Source organism: Emys orbicularis, chromosome 15 (assembly GCF_028017835.1).
Source record: "Emys orbicularis isolate rEmyOrb1 chromosome 15, rEmyOrb1.hap1, whole genome shotgun sequence".
In the NCBI taxonomy this organism is placed as follows: domain Eukaryota; kingdom Metazoa; phylum Chordata; order Testudines; family Emydidae; genus Emys; species Emys orbicularis.
In genome coordinates this window covers 19,052,045-19,073,482 of record NC_088697.1, presented here as the reverse complement: position 1 = coordinate 19,073,482, position 21,438 = coordinate 19,052,045, and the positions used below count along the sequence as shown (strand labels likewise).

The following is a 21,438-nucleotide window of genomic DNA, read 5'->3' as shown; positions in this document are numbered from 1 at the left end:
ACACACTATAATTCCTCACTTCCTGTCATCAAGAAGCTGTGCTTTGCGCTGTTAAATAACTGCTATGCTCCACCTCAGAGGTGGCTGCATTTCAGTGGTGTACTAATCAACCTCTACATATTATTTACGTACCTTGTCAAATGTTGCAAAGCTCAATTAATGTTTGCAAAACAGGTTGCAGTTCGCCAGTTGCAAATGGCAAACAAAGAACATGTCACTGAGATAGTCAATTTCTTTCCTATAGGATCTATTTATGTTGACAGTTGTTATTGATAATCACATATGTCGGGAGGGAGTTTGCTCGGCTGTCATGACAGCATGCAAGTAACATCTTCGCTCTCTCTTTGCTCAGATCTGAAAGGCGTGGTTTCAGCCAAGAACGATATCCGCGTAGAGATTGTACATAAGGAGCCGGCCTCAGGCAGAGAGACGGAAGAACACCCGACGATCAAGCAGCTCCTGGTAAGGATTTATGTGTCACTCCGTGTAACCTTTGACAATAATGAGGGCAGGCACGTGTAGGTCGGTGCACTAACGCCTGCCGAAGGCAATGGCTGCTCTGCCAAAATCTCGCACCTGTCACGCCGACTTGTAAGTTTCACTGCCATAAAAACTCCTCGCGTGCAACTTTGCTAATGAAGAGGAAGAGCCGGGAGAGGTTTATTAGCATAGCTCAGCAGCCCACAGGGCTAATTGCAAGGAAAGTTTGCCACCTCAATAAGGAAATTGCTGCAAACTGCAAATGGAGGCACAGTAGGTTGAACAATATATAATAATCAACTAATTAGTGGGGAACAACTGTGCTAGGCTGAAAAGAAGCCTTGGAGATTTATATGTGCACAAGAAGCATATTTGCATGTAGTCATTTGCAGGTAGAGGTTGTTAATTTTGATAGTGTCCTGCCCTCCCAGCATGCCACTTGGCCATGTCATTACCGGCAGCTGCAGGAGCCTCAGGCGCTCACCTCTTAGGGGGCACTAGCTGAGGCATCAGTGTTCCTGGGAGAGTTAGGAGAACTGCATGAAGTGGCATGGGAGAGTCAGGTGGTGGCGCACTCCTCTCAGACAGTAGCGAGCCAATGCCCCACCATGATGCTAGACAGCCCTGGGCAGCTGGAGGTGCTGTCTTTCTGGGGACATGTGAATTTGGGTCCTCTGGGTCAATAAAGACCTCCAGGAGACCCTGGCCTGTTACCAATGGGGGTTAATACAGTGGACTGAGTGGCTCAAACTGAGGGCGGGCTCTGACCTCTAAGGGTATGTCTAACCTGCAACAAAAATCCAGCTAGCGTTGGGTTTCAGAGCCTGAACTCCACTCCAAGCAGGAATGGCTATTTTTAGCAGCCTAGCACAAGCCTGAGCTGGTAGACCTGGGCTCTGAGTCTCCCTGCCACGGGAGGTGTTTTTTGCAGTATAGACGTACCCTAAGTCGTGGGTTCAAAACTAGCCGGAGTCATTTGTGATGGAACGTCCTTACCAACAGAAGGCTGTTGGGGAGCCTTGTGAAATGAGCTGGTGGGAATGGGCAGCTTAGTCTAGCTGAGGGGAAAAAAGGGGTCTGCACCCGACTTGCCAGTCTCAGCACAGGCCCAGTGTAGGGGTGGTTACAGAGACACAACTCTCCCTTTCCTCCCCCACGTGGCTCATGGCTGGAGTGTAGTGACTGGAATGGCATGGCATAAACTTGCACTAGCAGGGTCTGTGCAGTCTGTGTCCCAGGGACTTGCTGGGTCTGCTAGTTCAACCCCCTCAAATCAAGATTCCATAAGCCACGGTGATTGCACAGCAATCGGCACCTGATTAGGGAGAATTATTGCTATTAAAGGTCTTTTATAACTGGGGGCCAATAGCCAGTGTGTGGAGGGGAAACCTCCATCCACAGATCTTCCCCTGCTTGGGCAGAAATGGGGGATGGTAGGGTTTGGGGTTGCAGCCACCTCCACTCCATTTGCCCAGAATTGGCGATCCATGTGGTTGAGGAAGCAGTCTAGGGATACATACATCATGCTCCATGGGGATTGTTGGGGACGTTATCCTAGCTTGAGTCTGTGCTACATTTTCTTCAGCTGCATCCTCCACAGTGGGGAACCCACCCGCCCTGTGAAAAAGTTGGGAGAGAGGCAGCCACAGGCAGGGAGCTGAATCGGATGAGGGGGCGACCAGTGTGAACCTGAGCTGCTGCAGTTACAGGAGACACTGGGCATTCATGGGCCTGATCCAAGATTTCTCCTGCAGGATGGGTAAACCCCACTGCCAGTGGAAGAACCCAGGGGAGCCTCCTGGATGAATTTCCTGGGCTCAACCTTGCAAGGGTAGGGTGAGCTCCTTCATGCCTCTGCTGTTCTCCGTGTCCAAGAGCAGCTCGGTCACTTGTTAGCGTCATGTTGTAAATGACTAACAAGCAAAACAAATAGGGAAAGAAAACTGACCCACAACAAGCCATCCAGCCATAAAAGCAGAATAGAGCAGAAGATAAAGGGAAATGCAAACAGACAGTTTGTTGGACGTTTGCACAGTTGTTTGGTGAGGTGGGATATTCCCCCACCACCCATACCGCTTTAAGTTCCCAGCCAGGGCTTGTCACTGTGCATTCACTCTCCCTGCACAGAAGGCTGCTCTCTGAATTATCAGTGGAAGCACCAGATTGAGACAGAGTTTTGTGGGATGGGCAGAATCGATTTTTAGACTGTACATATATATATATGGCTAGGAAGCCTTAAAATCAGTCTGAAAGCTGGAAGAGTGCAGAGATGGGCTATTGCTCATTATTCTGACACTCTGCTAGAATGGCCGCTAACTGAATGGGGAATTTTATGTTTAGGCCTTAATTCTCCAAGGTGCTAACACACTTTCCCCCATACAGAAGCACAGGAGGGACGAGCTAAGATCAAATATAGAAAAGACAAGCTACATTGAAAGATTCGGGTGTGGAGCAGCTGACCCAGATCTTAAAGGGGGCCCATAGGAATGTGAGATGTGATTGCAGGGCTCTCCTGTCTGATCTCCGATTAGATTATTCAGTATTTACTTATTTCTAGCAGTGCCCTGGGAATGCCAGGAGCTATGCAAACAGCAAAGGATGCAGCTGCACTGCCCCAAGGACTTTAGAAGTCGAAGAGGATGATTCTAAGAGAAACAGCTTCCTCTGAGGGCACAACCATGGGACAGGGAGGCAGGAGGCCAGGGTTCTGTGCTGGGCTTTGTTGATGTGATCTGGGGAAAGGCACATCCCTGCTGAATGATTCAGTTACCCCTGTGAAGTGGAACTAATGATCAGTAAAGCCCACTTTAAATGGATCAGGAACTAGATGTCAAAAAAGTAGCTGTTAGTGGGGAATCACAAAGGGTGTTTCTAGTGGAATTCCACAAAGATTGGTGCTGGTCCCTGATGCTTTTCAACATTTTTTTCTGGAGGTAAATATAAAGTCACTGCTTATAAGATTATGGATTACACAGAGAATTGTAGAGTGGTAAAGAATGAGGGGGACAGTCAGAGATTGCTTTGTAAGGTAGGTCCATTCCTACAAAATGTGTTTTCATTAGGGTGAGTGACCAGACAGCAAATATGAAAAATCGGGACGGGGGTAATAGGAGCCTATATAAGAAAAAAATTGGGACTGTCCCTGTAAAATCAGGACATCTGGTCACCCTAGTTTTCATACAGCCCAATACAAGGTCACCCAGCTAGGACCAAGGAATGGGAGACTATATCCTGGAAAAAGTGATTCTGAAAAAAGGTTTTAGGGGGTCACACAAGTGAACATGAGCTCCCAGGGCAATGCTGTGGCAAAAAGGGCTAATGCGGGGCTTGGGCATATAAACAAGGCAGGGATTTTACCTCTCTATACGGCATTAATGAGACCCAGGCTGGAATACCGTGACCAGGTCTGGTGTCCCCCGTTTTTAAAAAAAGATCTTGAAAAATTGGAGAGGGTGCAGAATAGAGCCACAAAAATTAAGACGTGGGAAAAAAATGCCTTACAGGAGAGAGTTAAAGAGCTCAATTTGTGAGTTTATCAACAAGACAGAGGCAGCTTGATTATGTCTTCACACAGCAGAGTCAACCTGTGGAACTCACTGCCAGGGAATGTTGAAGGCCAAAACTATACCTGGATTAAAAAAAAAAAAGGAATTAGATACGGTCAGGGAGGATAGATGCATCAATGGCTATTAGCCAAGATGGTCAGGGATGGGACCCCATGTTCTGGGTGTCTCTAAACCTCTGACTGCCAGAACTGGGACTGGAAGACAGGGGACGGATCACAATAATTGCCTTGTTCTGTTCATTCCCTCTGAAGCATCTGGCACCAGCCACTGTCGGAAGACAGGATCCTGGGTTGATGGCCCATTGGTCTGACCCAGTATGGCCGTTCTTATTACAGGATTTCTGCACCTTCATTAGGAGAACATACCAGGTACTAAAGTGTTCTTTAATCTAGTGGAGAAAGGTAAAACAAGAACTAATGGCTGGAAGTTAAAGCCAGACAAATTTAAATGAGAAAGAAGGCACAAGCTTTTACGTGAGGGTGATTAACCATTTGGAACAGTTTCTCCAGCTCTTGAAGTTTTCAAATCAACACTGGGGGCCTTTCTGGGTGATGCTTTAGTCAAAGACAAGTTATTGGGCTTAATAAAGAAGTAACCAGGTGAAACGTAATGGCCTATGCTACATAGGAGGCCAGGCTACAGGATTTAACAGTCCTTTCTGGCCTTAACAATCTAGAACTCTATATGATATGGACCCTCCTTTATAAAACATTTTAAGGCCTGTGTATGGGAAATGCTATAACAGTGCTAGGAGATTGGTCATTTTTCTTAACTACCAGAGTCTCAAATCCATTGTGGGCTCTGAAACCCTAGCTGGGTACATCCTGCCTGTTAAATCAGCATCAGCGAAGACTGCATAAAGCATAACAAGATTGCTGACTCTCCCACAGCTGCGCAGAGCTAACTGTTTCAGTAGCTATTATTGCTAGTAGCATTACGGAGGCCTCAGCTGAGCTCGGGATCACGTTGCCTTGGGCACTGTACATCGTAAGGGACCGGTCCTGCGCCAAAAAGCTCAAGCTAACTAGACGAGGCGGGAGGAGGGGAAAGAGAAGAGGTGATTTACTCCAGGTCACTGAGAGAGCCAGGCGCTGAATCGAGGTTTCCCAAGTCCCTGTCCAGTTACTAGACCATGCTGCAGCCCCAAGACTCAGACAGAGGGAGCAGATACAGAGTTAAGGCCACACCCTTCACCTCTGGACAGTGCAAAGTACAGTCTCTCCCCTGCTGTATATTCCTCCCTGTTTGTCCAGCATTGTTTATAGCAGGCCATTTTCTGATGCTTTGTCCCTTGGGGAGACTATACCCCAGCCTCTTGCTGTTAGCAAATGTTTCCTTATCCTCCTTTGCTCGCTCCGCTCCTACTGCGGCAGAGTTAGAGCCTCTGGTTCACCCCCCCAGGATTCCCTTGACACCCCGTGCTTTCCAACAGCAGGCAGCAGCTCCATGCTCAGGCTATTTCACGGCCACTCTCCAGCTGCTAAAGAGGTTCCTAGCAAGAGACTCCAAGTTTGTCAGTGGAATGACAGATATGGCTGCTCCTTAGCAAGGATGAATCTTGACATCACACTGGCAGGGATGCAAGCTGCAATGAGGTGGGAAATAAGAGGGAAGCCAACCACTGTGCTCACACCTCGTGAGGTGGTTGTGGGTGGCAGAGGGGAGAAAGGGACCGTCATGAAAAAAAAAAATCATAGAGTTGTGTGGATATAGAGACCTCTAGGGAAAATCTTGAGACAATGTAGGACAGGAGCAGGGCCGGCTCTGGCTTTTTTGCTGCCCCAGGCAAAAAAGCCTCCCGCCGCCCCTCCCTCCCACACGCGGCAGGGGAGGGCAGCGAGCCCTGCCGGGGCTCCGCTCTCCCCGGCGGCCAGAGGCTGCGCCGGGAGGAGGGCGGCGAGCCCCGCCGGGGCTCCGCTCTCCCCGGCGGCCAGAGGCTGCGCCGGGGGGAGGGCGGCCAGAGGCTGCACCAGGGGGAGGGCGGCAAGCCCCGCCGGGGCTCCGCTCTCCCCGGCGGCCAGAGCGCCGGGAGGAGGGCGGCGAGCCCAGTCGCGGCCCCGCTCTCGGGCCGGAGCGCCGCGCCGCCCCCCTCCAGGTGCCGCCCCAAGCACCAGCTTGGTGGGCTGGTGCCTGGAGCCGGCCCTGGACAGGAGACACCAACTCTGATTTCTCACCCAGAAAGGTTCCCATAAGCCTCCATTCTATTTAGATGCTTAGACAAAGTTGCCGTGATCAGTTTTAGGACGGAATCACTGGCTCAAAATTTAAGGGTAAAAGAACCTCCCCGATGTGGAAAAGGGCTCACGTGGGGTCTGATTTTTCAGGTGTTCAGCACCCGCAACTGGATGCCAATCTTCAGTAGAGCTCAACTCCCATTAAGACACCAAATTAAGGACCAGATTGTCAAAAGGGCTGAGTCAGCATCCACGCACTGTGCTGAGCTCCTTTGAAAATCTGGCCCATAAGGCTGTGCAGGGAAAAGTGAGACCGTGCCCCCATCCAAACCAGTAGGAGCAAGTCAAACACGGCAAGGGCACTAAAACAGCTTTTACACGACTATCAAGGCATATTCGAGAGGAGGCACTTTGGTAAATGAGGCAATGGATGAAATCAGTTATGCCTCTAAAAATCAATAAGGTCCTGAACTCCAGACTTAAAAATAAATAAATCTGTCTTTGACAAGAACAATGAAAGAAAGAAAAAGTGGGGTAACGGAGAAGTAATGCAGCCTCTTCGTGCATGTGTGTGTGTCAAATTGTACTGATCCCACGCCTGTACCACTTGGGCATGTGTAACGTTACTGATACTAAAAGTGTTTTTCTGGCTCATATGTCCTTCTCCCGCACCCTTCATACGGTGCCTGTTTTCTTTAAGGGGGCTCTCTGCCTGCAGGGGCCTGCCCCATCGTAGATGATACTGGAAAATGGATAATATAACAATGCAGGGGAGGCAGGGCTTAGACAAGATGCACGGATGCAACTCAGACGGACAGACAGCATGATGTATAGCCTAAGATGGTAATGAACTTATAGACACGTAATTGTTTGTGAAACACCAAGGGAGAGATGTGGAGGTCGCAGACAGCTGGAGAATTACAAATGATACCAACTTTCAGGCAAAGGAAAAAGCATAATCCTGGCAATTGCTAGCCAGTCAGGGAATCCATAGCAAGAGAAAACTCTTAGAGAGGGCAAACTCCTTAGCATGGCGCTATAAGGAGCAGCTTGTACCAGGCAAACGTGATTGCTTTGCTGACAGAATTACAACTTAGCAGACAGAGGGGCTACGCTTGCAGTGATACATTTGGATTTGAGGAGAGCATTTGACACAGCATCTCAAGAAGTCTCATAGAAGTAATTCAGACAGGTTTGGACTTGTGCCCTGGCTGGCATGTGGATTGAAGGCCAGTAAGAAGGCTAATGCTAAACAGCACTATATCGAGTTGGGGGGTGGGGGGGCAGATGTCATCCAGTGGGGCGCTCTGTTGTTGATGATGCAGTGAGAATGGTTTTTTTAACATCTGCATTAATGAGCTCTATTGAGAGTACTCAGCATGTTGAAGAAATTCACAGCTGGTATTAGCTTGTGAGATGTGAACATCAGGGAAGGCAGAGTGATAATTCAAAGGGACACAGAGGTTAGGTATGTGGGTGGGAAATACCATGAGACTCAGCTTGAGGTGGGGAGAGATAATTTGGGCTCTAGGGACTCCATGAGAGGGTGAGATTTTGGAAGCAGGAAGAACAAGCAAGACCTTGGGGTGACAGCAGAAAGGAGTTTGCAGTGAGAGACGGTAGGAGAAAAGGTCAGTGCAATTCTGGGCAGAACTTCAGAGGCTTTGGGTCATAAGTTTGGGAGTTGATGGTCGCCCCTTACATTGCTCTGGGAGAGCTCATGGGGAATATGATGTCCACGACCAGAGAGCATTGAGAAGTGGCAATGCTCAGAGGGTGTTTAGAGAAGGGCCACACAGCATGGGGGAGCATGGACTTAAGAGGCAACGTACATTGGGACATCACAGCAGGGAGGCTGGCAGACCACCGAGACCAGAGGGATTTGTTAGGGTGGCTACAGAGGTAGAACTAGGGGCAAAGGGATGAAATCAGAAAGGGCAAATTGACACTGAAGTATCGGGAAACGTTTCCAGATGGTGAAATGTATCAGGCTATGGAATTGTCTTGCAACGGAAGAGGTGCAGCCTCATCAACATTTTAAATCCAGACTGGACAAAGCACTGGAATGTGTACTGGAGTCAGTCATCATGCATTGGGTTAGGGGGATAGACTGGATTACCTAGTATTTCTCTTCCAGCTCTAATACAGGGAGCAGCATAATCTAGTGCATAGAGGCAAGAGACCTTAGTTCTGTTCCCACCTCTGGCACTGAGAACGTGTCCTCTCCATGACAAAGTGACTCAGCCTCACCAGCTTTGCTTTACAGTGCAAGAGCCAGTCCTGTTCACTTGATGCCTCAGACCTGCAAAGGACCTCATCGATGTTTGGCACACCTTGGATACTGGCCATTCTGCCCTGTTAAAGATTGTCCCTTCTGTTACCAAGAAAGCTGCTGGTGCTAATCAGATTTGCAGATGACACAAAGCTGGGAGGAGGGGGTTGCCAATACTTGGAAGATAGAGCTAAAATTCAAAGGGAGAACTGGGCTAGAGAAAACAAAATTCAGCAAAGACAAATGTAAGGTGCTACACTTAGGGAAGAAAAATCAAATGCAGAAATACAGCTTGGTGGATAACTGGCTGAGAAGGATCTGGGAGTTGTGGATCACAACCTCAACATTAGTCAGCAATGCGATGCTGTTGCAAAAAAAGCAAATCCAATTTTAGATTGCATTAACAGAGGCATAGCATGCAAGTCACAGGAGGTGATAGTATCACTCTGCTCGGCACTGGTTAGGCCTCAGCTGAAGTACCGTGGCCGATTTTGGTCACCCATGTATAAAAAGGATGTAGAGAAACTGGAGAGGATCCAGAGGTGAGCACCAAAGATGAACAAAGGGATGGAATACAAGCCATATGAGCAAAGGCTGAAGAAACTGGGTATGGTTAATTTGGAAAAGTGGAGCTTCGATAGCAGTCTTCAGATACTTGAAAGGCTGCCATCAAAAGATGGAGAAAAATTGTTCTCTCGTGCCACAGAGGGCAGGACAAACAGCAGTGGGTTCAAACTACAGCAGAGCAGATTTAGATTAAATCTCAGGAAAAACTTCCTAACTGAAAGAACAGTCTGCCAATGGAACAGACTGCCTAGGAAGGTCATGGAAGCTCCTTCACTGGAAGTTTTCAAAAGGAGGCTGGATAGCCATCTGCCTTTGATGTTTAGACACAACAAATCCTGCAGCTTGACAGGGAGTTAGACTAGATGGCCTGGTGGGCCCTTCTAACCCTATGGTTCTGTGGAAACTAATACATAGAGATAGATCCACAAGATGACGTAGGCTCAGCATGGCACCCAGTTAGGGTTAGGTGCACAGCCGCAAGTCAGGCACCCAGGCTCCCTGTACGATGCCTGGGGAGACTTAAGCACCTAAGAATGAGATCCACAAAAGCCAGCACACTGAGTGAGGAGCTGCCAGTAGCCTCAGAGGGGCTTAGGCCATATCCCTCGCCTATCTCCACTTGGGATTTTCAGCCATGGACTTTTTCCTGGGATTAGGGGCCTAACCCTTTCTCCCCCAAAAATAAGGAGTTGGAAGCCCCCTTTAGCCAAGTGATCAGAGCACTAACCCAAGCTGTGGGAGACCCAGGTTCACAGCCCCTCTCTGCCAGATTTAGAGGAGGGATTTGAACTCTCATTTGTGATCTCTAAAGACAGCACCCTGACCACAGGGCTTGGGAATTCCGAGATTAGCCTCCCTGTTGAAGAGATTCCACCTTGTATAAATTAAATAGCTTGGGCTGCCCACATGCCAGGTGGGAGTCCTATCCCCTGGGCTATAGTGCCAGTCTGGCTCTCTCTCTCTGGCCAAAGGCATATTTAGTTATTTATAGAAAGAACTTTGTTCTCTGGTTCCACGATGGAAGAAAAGTGCTCACCTAAAAAAAAAAAAAAAATCAGCTTATTGCAGGACTTAATTTGTCCCATCTGGATGTTGTTCTCGTGTTCCTGCATTCAACATAAGAAATGCCAGGATCAGCCCCATGATCCATCTAGTAAGAAGATGTGGGATAAACCCCCCTCTCCCCAAACCTTAAGAGTTAGGGGCTGGTTCAATGTGGAAATAGGGTTTTTTATATCCCGTCTAAGGTTTGGTTTTATTATTTACCACTCTAACTTCGAATAGCCTTATTATCCACCCAACTGTCCAGATAAATCTCTAGCCGGCTTTGAAAATCTCCACTGGGGTTTTTGGTTTTTTGTTTGTTTTTACCGCTGCCAGTCCCAAAGTGAGCCCTCATCAGGGAACCAGACAAAGATGCAGCCTTTGGAATCTATTAACCAACATCCAGCTGCTCTGTTAGGTTTTGACCTGCACAAGTTTAAAGCCGCCAAGAAGTGTCATCCAATTATACTACAAGCAGGAAACATTATAATTAAATTCCAGGAAAAAAAAAATACATCTCAGGTCTCGGCAGGTGTGTAACTTTGAATGTGCCAATCTGGACGAATTCATCACTTCCTATCGGCTAGGGACCTGACATGGCAATCTGCAGGGAGAACTCTTTTAAAAACATATTGTCTTCAATAATGAAGCCAAAGAATTTAATATCCGGTCGGTTGAATTCAACACCCCAGATGAAAACTGCTTCATTTTGCAGCATTAAATGAGTGAATCCTTCAGCATGCAAAGGATTAGATTGCACACGGCTCAGGCAGGCAGCCTATAGCTAGCCCGGAAAGAGGCAGGAAGGCCCAGTGGTTAAGGCACTACCATGGGAGCCTGGATTCAACTTCCAGCCCATGCTATGTGCCTGATCTTGGGGGGAGTGATAGCTCAGTGGTTTGAGCATTGGCCTGCTAAACCCAGGGTTGTGAGCTCAACCCTTGAGGGGGCCATTTAGGGATCTGGGGCAAAAATCTGTCTGGGGATTGGTCCTGCTTTGAGCAGGGGGTTGGACTAGATGACCTCCAGAGGTCCCTTCCAACCCTGATATTCTAGGATTCTACACAGCATTGCATGGCCTTGCCCCAGAGAGGTATTGTGAGGTGCGCTGATACAATGGTAATGATATGTCAGATGAATAGACAGGAAGCAGGGTGGTGGCTTTCAAGTCACTGCTGATAGTCTCAGGAGCTGCCTGCCTCCAGACAAAGACCCCCAGAGGGATTCTAGCTGACTCAGCAAGAATTCATCCTGGGGCAGCCCCACTAGAATGGGAGCTCTGCCTCCCTTGAAAAGTTCCTGAGATGAGCATGCTCTGTGCCTCTATTACATACAGGGCTATAACAGGGTCTCACTCACCACTGTTGGGCCTCCGCATGGCCGGGTTGTGGGATCAGCTCTCCTGCCCTATAGTGCCCCCTTCCATCACTCACTCACTCACGTTGCAGCCCCTCTCGCTCTCCAGGACTTCAGCCCTTCCAGGGTATCGACATCTTGCCAGACCAACTGTCCAGATGCCACCTTCAACAGTCCCGAGCCACTTCCCAGTGGCTACTAGGGGAACCCAGGCTCATGCCCCCTCTGGGTTCCAGCCCAGGGACCCTATAATCAGTAGCCAAAGTCTGCACAGTCTCAACCCTCGCTGATCTCTCCCTGGGCTTCCTCCACAGGCTCTCTTCCCTGAAACTCCTCTGAACAAACCCTTTCCATCAAAGACAGGATTGCAGGGCTTTTGCTCCCTCTTCCCATCTCTCTGTACCTAGACACCAACTACAGAATCTCTCCCTGCAGCCCCCTTCTGCTCGCATCTTCCTGGCTTTATACAAGCCCAGCCTGTTCCTGCCTAGCTGGGCTTCATCATCAGTTAACCTTCATCAGGCCCTGGCTCGCCCCCAGGTGCAGCCTACAAAGTTAATTGGCCCCTTCTGAGCAACTTTAACCCCTTCAGGGCTGGTATGCAGTGAACACCCCCAGCACGAGGGCTTATTAAAGTTGCTGACACTTCCCGTTATAAGATGCTATTTTCAGTGGCATATAACTTGGCCAAACTTTACCATTTGGCCTGACGTTTCCCAAGCCATATGTTGTTTAGCCCATGTTAAAAAATTCTGGCACCCTTTCCTTTGGGCAGTGCTACTGCCCTCATGCTTTGGAGCAGGGACTTGAAATTTGGCAGGCGGTGGGTGAAAACCCACCCAAATTATAAGCTTTCGAAATAGTGCAGTTCGCACATGCGCCACAGATACTTGCTAGAGCTTCAGAGTTATAATCGCTGAAGTTTCCATTTGCACTGAGAATGCTCCATCCTGATGCTGAGCAAGACTTTCCATACAATTGTAGCTCTGGGCTGCTCCAGGCTGGGTCCAGACTCCAGAACTGAGACCGGGGAACCTGTTTCTCCTGTGCGCTCATTGATTCCCCCCCACAACTGAGCTAAGAAAGCTGCCGGATTTGAATGCAGAGGAGACAAGAGCTGGACCTGGGGTAAGAGGTGGGGGGAGCAGGTTGAGATAAAGAGCCTGGAGAGGGAAGAATGGGACTGGAGGTGGAGCCGGAGAGTTGGGCTGGGGAGAGACTGGGACTGGAAGCAGGCATGGGTAATGAGGGGGATTGGAAGCCTATGGGTGAGAAGGAGACTGATCGGATGAAGAGCCAGGGGGATACTGGGAGTGGGACTGTGGGAAATAGTATGAGGTCGTGTCCTATACAGATGCATAGATGAAAGGGGGCCAAATAAAGGTCAGCCAGGCCACCTTAATTCTGGCATTTTCTAACTTCTGAGTGCTTGACTTTGCAACCTTAAAAATGTTCTTTTAACGTAGTTTGTGTGCGATGTGTGTAAACAGTTAACAAATGGAAAACACGTAGCCTGGTGTCTGGCTTTGGTAGGAGCATGTGAATGATGGTGCTTTGCAAATGGCTTCCGTCGTACTTCCTTAGGTGGGCGCTCATCAGATGCTAACTCAACCAGAGTGTGTCGCTACTCGCCCCCTGTCCCTCCCTACCCCTGGAGCAGTGTCCATGCTACCCACGTAGCTTCAGCACAGGGACCCAATGGGAAGGGATAGCTCTTTGCACCTTCTCCCCCGTCCCTGCACATGCCCAGGCTCGCTTTGGTCCTACGTTGGCTCCTCTCAGTGGTTGCCTCAGTGACAATGACACACCTGCCTCCCTCTCAGAGGAGCACCAGCCATTTCGTGGGGTATTCTGCTTCCAGCAGCAGCCAGTCCAAAACCTCTCCCACAATGCACCTGGCCAAGTCCTCCCTGAAGCACTAGGCTTGGTTCGACCAAGAGCTGTAAATTTCTCTAGCAAAAACAGAGCCAACCAACAGCAGAGGCATCCGAGCTGGAAGGGGAAAATTGACAACAGCCACCTCAAACAGCAACTGTTGCCTTGGCCGTGGGAGCGCAAGCCATGGGATGGGTCTCCGGATGGCTCCCTGAGCAGCCATGACTAGTCCCGAGAATGACAGACAACAGCTGCTGGCAGGCAGTGCTGCCAGGCAGAACAAGGGACTGTCTTAGTGTTCCCAAGATCCGGATATGCCCTTGAATTCAGCAGTCCAGGCAATAAGTTCATGGCAGCCACTCAGCTTTAACAGGTCTGTGGGTAGCTTTATCACCAGCCATCTGTGTGACAACAGCATGACCACAGGACAAAAGCATATTGGTGTCTTAGTCCATATGGTGGCCAGGAACCCAGGGCCAGACACTGGCAGAGAGCTGGAACACACAGAAAGTGTGTATTTAACTAACAGAGCAAAACTCCCACTCACTGGCTCACAGAGAAAGCCCTTCTCCTGGTCATGGGAACAACAGAGGGCTGCGAGTCCAGCTGGGGCATTAGCACGCCGCAGTGCCGCTCTGTCAAAGCTCTCCCTTGCTGCCACCAAGGAGAGTGCCAAGGACAGAATATTAGCTATTAAATAAAGCACATCCTAGCTTCTTGCTCCCTCTGCCCTGCGGACCCATCTACTCTGGGCTGGGCTTGCTTCGAGCGTGAGCTCTCTCTCGGGTCACACATGGGACTCAGCAGGAGTGAGACAGCTACAGACAAAGGAGTCCATCCTGCGTGCGAGTTCCAGCCTGTCAGCCCTGCAAGCTGAAGCCTGGTATTTACCCACCTTCCAGGGCTAGCGCTGCAGCCAGAGCTGTGCCTCCACCCTCGACTCGCAAGGGTCATCATTAGGGTTTGGAAGGGGGCTCTGTCTCCACAGCCTACTCTGTCCTTGGTTGAGTCAGCCCATTGGAACAATGCACGCCTGGAAATAGAGTAAATAACCTCCAGTTAAGCCTAATACTGCAAATCCCGGCCTACGCTCGGGGGTGAGTATCATAGAAGTGCAGGACTGGAAGGGACCTCGAAAAGTCTTCTAGTCCAGTCTCCCGCACTCAAGGCATGGCTAAGTATTATCTGCTTTATTCTGTATCTGCTTCCAACTAGCTGTGCATGACAAGAGCTTCACCGCACTCAGCCCAGACACTCTGTCTGGGAACTCAGCCCTTAAAGGCATAGTCCTCAGTACTATAGCCTGGACCCAGCAGAGTCCCACTGGCCTGGCTAGTGTCTCCCAATGCAGAAAGAGAGGCATTGTGAGGCACCATAATATTCTGGCCCAGATTCTGCCCTGCACGGAGATCCACTTGGTGCAGGAGATATGGGGGCTGTCAGAGAACCAGTTCTGGCTCCCCAATTCTGTGGCCTGATCTATACCATTCTCAACCCCAGTGTAAGATAGAGCAGCCTTGGGGGTTCCTGTCGTTCCCAAGGAATCCACGTGCCCACGACCTGTCCCCTACTATGCCAACACATCCTGCACAGTCCAGGATGGTTGGTGCAGAACCTGGTACACTTGATTCCCATCTCTTCACAATGAAAAGGACCGTGGGGTCTCTAAAAGAGCAGAGCAAATAATTAAAATGCACATTTATCAAATAATTTCTTTGGGGGGGAAAAAAAATCCCTACCAAATGTGTCTCAGGGCTATCTCTGAGCTATCTCAGGCCAGAGTGCCACCCGCTCACGGATGCATACGATGAACCACGTAGGTCACCTCTCCATTTGATGCACCTGGCGTTCAGCACAAAACCTGTCTGCCCAAGTGCCCCCAAGAGGTAACGCCACCAGACTCAGTGGAGTCATGCCAGAGATGAGGTTGGTGCCTTAATGCGCCAGTGGAAAGCCTCTGCCCATGGGCACAGCTCCAGCTTTATTCCTTTCTGTGCTTTTCATGACGTTTCTTCAATATAAATGGTAACGTCGATGTTTTTGCCAGCACTTAATGCAGATATTTCTGTCCCTGGCCCGGTGTCTCGTCTCTCCTTGACAACGCAGTAAGTCAAGTAAACTAGCACTTTCCAGCCTCATAAGACTAACATACCACTCTGCACTCATAGCTCCTTTCATCTGAGGATCCCAGGGGCTTTCCAAATATCAGCCCATCAACCAACCCACCCGCAGGATAGGAAGTATTAGCCCCTCCCTGACAGATGGGCAAACAGGGACACAGAGAGGACATGTGACTCACCCGGGGTCTCACAGCAGTCAGAGGCAGAGCCAGGCACAGAACACCGAACTGCACCTCCAGTCCTGTGCTCTCACCACTACACCACACTCCCTCCAAGTGCTTTACAAGCCTTCATGTTTCCAGCATCTTTGGGCCAAGTGGGTAGGTGAGCCGGGTGGTCACCATTTTACAGGTGGGGAAACCAAGGAAGAGACCGTAAATCCCAAACCTGAACAGCCAGTCCTCAGTGCCGAAGCTAATGGAATTGAGTAGTTCCTGGCTCCCAAGCCTGTGCTCAGACCATCTCTCTCTCTCTCTCATTCCCCTTCACCACACCTCCATCCCTCGCCCCCACCCCCCCATATGTGCACAAATAATTCCCATGAATCGTAGGAATAAAATCAACGTCTAGCCCCGCTCCATGTATTGATACATGTACCCACCTGTTTAAACCAAGCGCCGCCTCATTAAGATGCTATTTATATACCGTCGCTCTGGATGGTGTTTGATATGCATGCAGCAATCTGGGTGCTGTTCACGCTGGCTCTGCAGCTCTCGCACAACCTGTCCTTCTCCTGTCTGTGCTGTAGCAGACGGAAAAGAAATCGGAACGGTTCAGTTAAAAGGGGGACGGGCGTCATCGATTCCTGCCATCAAAGCATTGCCTGGCAAGCCCCCAACACATGCCAGCCCTGCCCAGGGAGGGGATAGGGATCTAGGGGCCTGAGTTCTGTCTCCTTGGCCCATTCCATCCATGCGTTCTCTGGCAGGCCAGCACTGCCCACCCCGGGTTTGCTCGGTGGCTAAACGGAGGACTCCTTGCTCCAGGGCTGACAATTCAGTACCTTTCATCAGCACACAACATCCATTTCCTCAGTTCGGAACTAGCCCGGCTGTTATGCTGGTCCGGGGCAGGGCAGGGCATCACTTTGCACCAGGGCCCAGTCAGGAATCGCTGAACCACGTATTTACTGTCGGCTGAAAGAGAGAGAAAGGAAAGCAAATGAATTTCCCCCCGACTGCTAATGATGAAGTGAGATTGTACTGAACTGAGCCACAGTGTAAACGTTAATAAAGGTCACGTTAATGACTGGCTTAATTCAGGAATTATAAATTAGCTGATGTGAATTTGCTTTATGAACTGCTCCTTTCTGGCGCGAACCCTCATCTCTGTCACGGGGCTCTCGCTCGGTTTCATACACCCCCACCCCCAAGCGGCTCTCAGCTAATGGGGGTGCACTGCCCCCTAGCAGCACTAGGAAGTCAGAGCAGCTAACAAGAGACAATATTACCACACTGGAGTGAAGAGCCGCCGCTCTTTGTAATTAATGTGGTGAACGTGGCACAGAATCGGACTTTGAGCGTTTCGTCAGCTGGCTAAGCCTCACTGTTAGGACCCAAGACCACATCAACCCCTGAAAGAAGAATAAAGGGGACTGTTTCATAAGAAGGAAGTGGGGGAACTGGGCAATAGGATGCCTGCGTGTACCCCCAACCCTGTCATGAAATCACAGTGACTTTGGGAAGTCACTCAACTCCTCTGTGCCTCAGTTTACCCCTCTGGGTGATAATAGTCACCCACTCCCTCCCAGGGTGATATGGCTTACCCAATCAGTGTTTGTAAAGCACAACTTCGGGGCAGGGCCTGTCTTTTTGCTCTGTGTTTGCACGCAGGGTCCTAGTCCGTGATGGGAGCTCCGAGATGCTACCTCAGTACAGGTAATAAATCTGTATCTAAATCCTTCCCCTATGGTCAGACATCACTCAGCATGCTGCTGGACAATTGTGTTTAAATAATATATGGAGATATACCTATCTCATAGAACTGCAAGGGACCTTTCAAGGTCATTGAGTCCAGTCCCCTGCCTTCACTAGTGGGACCAAGTACTGTCCCTGACAGTGGGTGGGGTTTTTTTGGTTGTTTGTTTTGCCCCAGATCCCTAAATGGCCCCCTCAAGGATTGAGCTCACAACCCTGGGTTTGGCAGGCCAATGTTCAAACCACTGAGCTATCCCTCCCCTTACCCTCTCTTTGCACAGCCACTACAGGGTAAAATCATACACAAAGTGCATTGCAACAGTTCAGAAACCAGTTTGAGAACTACTGCCATTTATTGAAAAGAACCCCCAAACGTGTGTTACTAATGGTGCCTCGGCTTCTTAATATGGAAAAGTTTGTTGCTGGTTTTTTAAACCTGGTTTACAATTCACCACCTATGCTGTTTGTTTGCTTTTTGCAGCTAGGCCAGTGTAGCTTGACTGGTAAGTTTCATCATATAGTCAGTTACACTTCCAAGTCTCTCCTACACTAGCAGTCTTTGGTTACAAACACTGCAGGAGAATGGCTAAGCCCCACAAATTAAAGAAAAATAAACCCTGCACTTTCCAAAGTAGCAGAAAAACATGAAACATTTCGAGTAGGTTTATAAAGCTGTAACACAAACATGCTCTGAATGTGGAATCTAACGGTCCTAACAGCATCCCTTCAATTTAACATAAGAATTTAAGATGGCACTAAAGCCGACATGCAGTCAATAGAGCGAGCATCCCTCCTTTTGGTATTTTATCTGCCCTGAATTTAATACTTTGTGACACATGTATTTACCCTGGTAAATCAATGGAGGTTACAGGCTTTTTTCCAGCAAAACTCAGGTACCTTAATTTATTGCATTAAATGGCCATATCAAAGGCTTTTCAGAGATCAACAGAAAGTGCTGTAGGGTAAATTTCCACTACCACTTACCAGCAAAAAAAGAAGAAGAAGAAGAAGTCAGGTAATAATCAGCACTTTAGTGTAGATTTAGAATTGAGATTAGATTAGGCATTGAGTGGCAGTAATTCCAACAGAAGGTCTGGGCTACAGCAGCAAAGAGAAAATGTGAAGACTGTAGAGACTAAATCAATATCTCGGAAGATAAAAGGGAGCCGAGAAATTGGCTGATAATTATTCAGACCCACCTTTCTGAGGGAAGGGTAATTAAAGCCATATTCTAATTAATGCGTACCTTGCCCCAGCCATTCTTCAAAGAAAACCTAATGAGGCTGTGAGAATAGACTCAGATTCCTCCCGTCTCTCTCAGAAAGGGGTGCCTGTTTTGGGAGGGAATGGGGAGGGTCAGGAGGAGATCTTGGAGCAAGCAAAGGAGCTGTTTAAAAAAAATAAGAATAATGATCTGTCCCATCTACCTTCCCTCCTCCTGTGGTACTTTGGAAAGTCAGATGTAGGCTGTCAAAGACAGGATCAGTAAAACCTCGGGGATTCAAACCTTTGAGAGGAGCCGGAGTCAGAAAAATCACAGGCTTTGGAGTTAATTACAGCACTAAGAAAATACCAAAACCGGCCTGGGATTTTGAAACGTCGTTGGCAGCCAAATTCAGATTAGTGAGGAGGTACATTGCGTTCCAATCTTTGGAGAAGCAAAGTCGGGCACAGACCGCTGTCGTTAGTTTAACCCTTAGCCTCTGGGTGGGAAAAGGCTGGGAAGCAAAGAGCCGTTTCCCTGTCACTCAGGGGAAGCAGCATGGCCTGCTCGCGGGCAGGGCCGGCTCTGGCTTTTTGGCCGCCCCAAGCAAAAAAAAAAAAAAAACACCACGGGGCGGCCAGAATGGCAAAGGAAAAAAAAAAACCTGCGGCGCGGCCGGAGCGCGGGTGCAGGGGGACCGGCTGGGGGGGTGGGGGAAGGGAGTGGGTGGGAGAGAGAGAGAAGGGGGCGGCCAGGGCTACAGCGGGGGCGCTGCCACGCGGCCCCTCCCGCTGCGCCGCCTCCTGCCGCGAGGGCTCCGCTCCGGTCGGCGGGGAGGGAAGGAAGAGGACTGCCCTGCAGAGCACTCTGGTTCTCCGCGCCGCCGCCCCCTACAGGGCAGCCGGAGCGGAACCAAAAAAACAGCGGCCGTGCCGCCCTAGGATTGGGCGGAATGCCGCCTCGAACAATCTGCCGCCCCAAGCACCAGCTTGCTCAGCTGGTGCCTGGAGCCGGCCCTGCTCGCGGGAGCAGAGGAGCTGGGTTTGAGTCCCCAGCTCGGCCACTGACCTGCAGGGTGACCTCAGGGACATCAGTTCCCCTCTCTGGGACTTCGTCGGGGCTGCACACAGCAGTTTGTTGTTGTAGGGTCTGTTTTGACTGCCAGGTTGTATACGCCACTTTGTTAGCACAGAGTTTTTTCTCCTTTTAAAAGATTCGTGTTGAAGCCTATGTTTTGAAGTTAGATCTTGAGCGGTGGGGTCGACAGGAGCAGATCAAATTCCAGGCCCATCAGTCTGGGCAGGGTCCCCTTCGCTACTCAACCAAAGACCACACAGTCTTGGGGCTGCCTTCCTGGGTCAGATTGGAACAGTGTAGCCAGTCACCTGCAATCCCTGACCGTCATTGTTTTGGACTAAGACATGCAAGGAGCCATGTCCAGCCATTAGAAATCTCCTGACCTGCCTGTGCCATCTAGGGGCCTCCTCCATGGCCTTTCTCAAGCTCACAGAAATGGCAGGGGGGAATTATCAGCTGTCTGATAACTTGGTGCATTCAGATAAATAAACCTCTCTCTCTTCCTGAGCTCTGTGCCAAAGGCATTTGCTTCTTACCCCACTATCGGTTATTAACGAAGTTCAAAGTCAGGAGAATTCCTCACTCCTCTGTGCCTGGAGCAATGCGTAGACTGAGTCATGAAGACTCATGAGTAAGGTTAAGATTTTGTCACAGGTATTTTTTAGTAAAAGTTAGGGACAGGTCGTGGGCAATAAACAAAAATTCAGGGAAGACAGTGACCTGTCCTTGACTTTTACTAAAAATACCCTGGGGGTGGGGCTAACAGTTGGAGCCCTGCCAGGGGCTGACTGCTGGCTACTGCTCCGGCTCCACCACTGCTCCTGCTGGCCGCCAGCCCCCGTGGCCACTGCTCCTGCTCTGGAGGCGAGTATGCGGTTATCTCTTGCAGCCAGTGCTGCCTCCTCTAGGAGGTTGGTGGACATTTGGGGGAGCTCCCTACCTGAAGTGGGGTGATTAAGGACTTCCTGGGGGGTGAGAGAGGGAACAGCCCAGGGTGCAGGTGACAATGCTCCACCTGCAGGTGAGGGAGCAGGTTGCTGAGATCAGGGAAGGTGTGTGGTGTAACTCAGCCCTCTGGGCACTGCACTAACAGGGCTAGATCCACTGAGCCCCCACCATCAAACTCACTGGGACTTGGTCTTGTTTTGCAGATGGACAGAGGAGAGTTCCAGCAGGATTCTGTCCTCAAGCAGCTGGAGGTGCTCAAGGAGGAGGAGAAGGAGTTCCAGAACCTGAAGGTGAGCAGCGGCCTGGATCCAGCCTCAGACACCTAAACCCCTTAGTATCATATGTGACTTGCAGTAGCCCCTAGACATGCCAACTGAGATCAGGGCCACAGTGTGCTAGGTGCTGCACAAACACCTAGGCAGAGGCAGTCCCTGCCCTGAAGAGCTTACAGTGTGAACAGAGAAGACGGGAGGGAAACAAGGACAGGCAGGGACTTCTCCAAGCTCCCAGGCACAGCCAGAAATAGAACGGATGTTTGCTGACTGCCAACCCAGTGCCCTGCCCACTGGGCCTCAGGCAGCAGCCACGAGAAGCTACATTTCAGAGCCCAGCTCCCAGGGAGCAGCTGCAATAAGAGATATAATAGGCAGGTGTAATAGCATTAGCTGGTTCATAGAATCATAGAATATCAGGGTTGGAAGGGACCTCAGGAGGTCATCTAGTCCAACCCCCTGCTCAAAGCAGGACCAATCCCCAACTAAATCATCCCAGCCAGGGCTTTGTCAAGCTGGGCCTTAAAAACCTCTAAGGAAGGAGATTCCACCACCTCCCTAGGTAAC

General features: G+C 49.8%; 1 protein-coding gene across 1 annotated transcript in view; it reads left to right on the top strand.

The window, feature by feature from the left end:
• Positions 1-21,438, top strand: part of KIRREL3 (kirre like nephrin family adhesion molecule 3) — a 312,230-nt gene that overhangs the window by 285,184 nt on the left and 5,608 nt on the right. The window contains exons 14-15 of the mRNA XM_065417046.1: positions 353-462; positions 20,803-20,889. Coding sequence (XP_065273118.1) covers positions 353-462; positions 20,803-20,889 — 197 coding nt within the window. The remainder of the gene's footprint in view (positions 1-352; positions 463-20,802; positions 20,890-21,438) is intronic.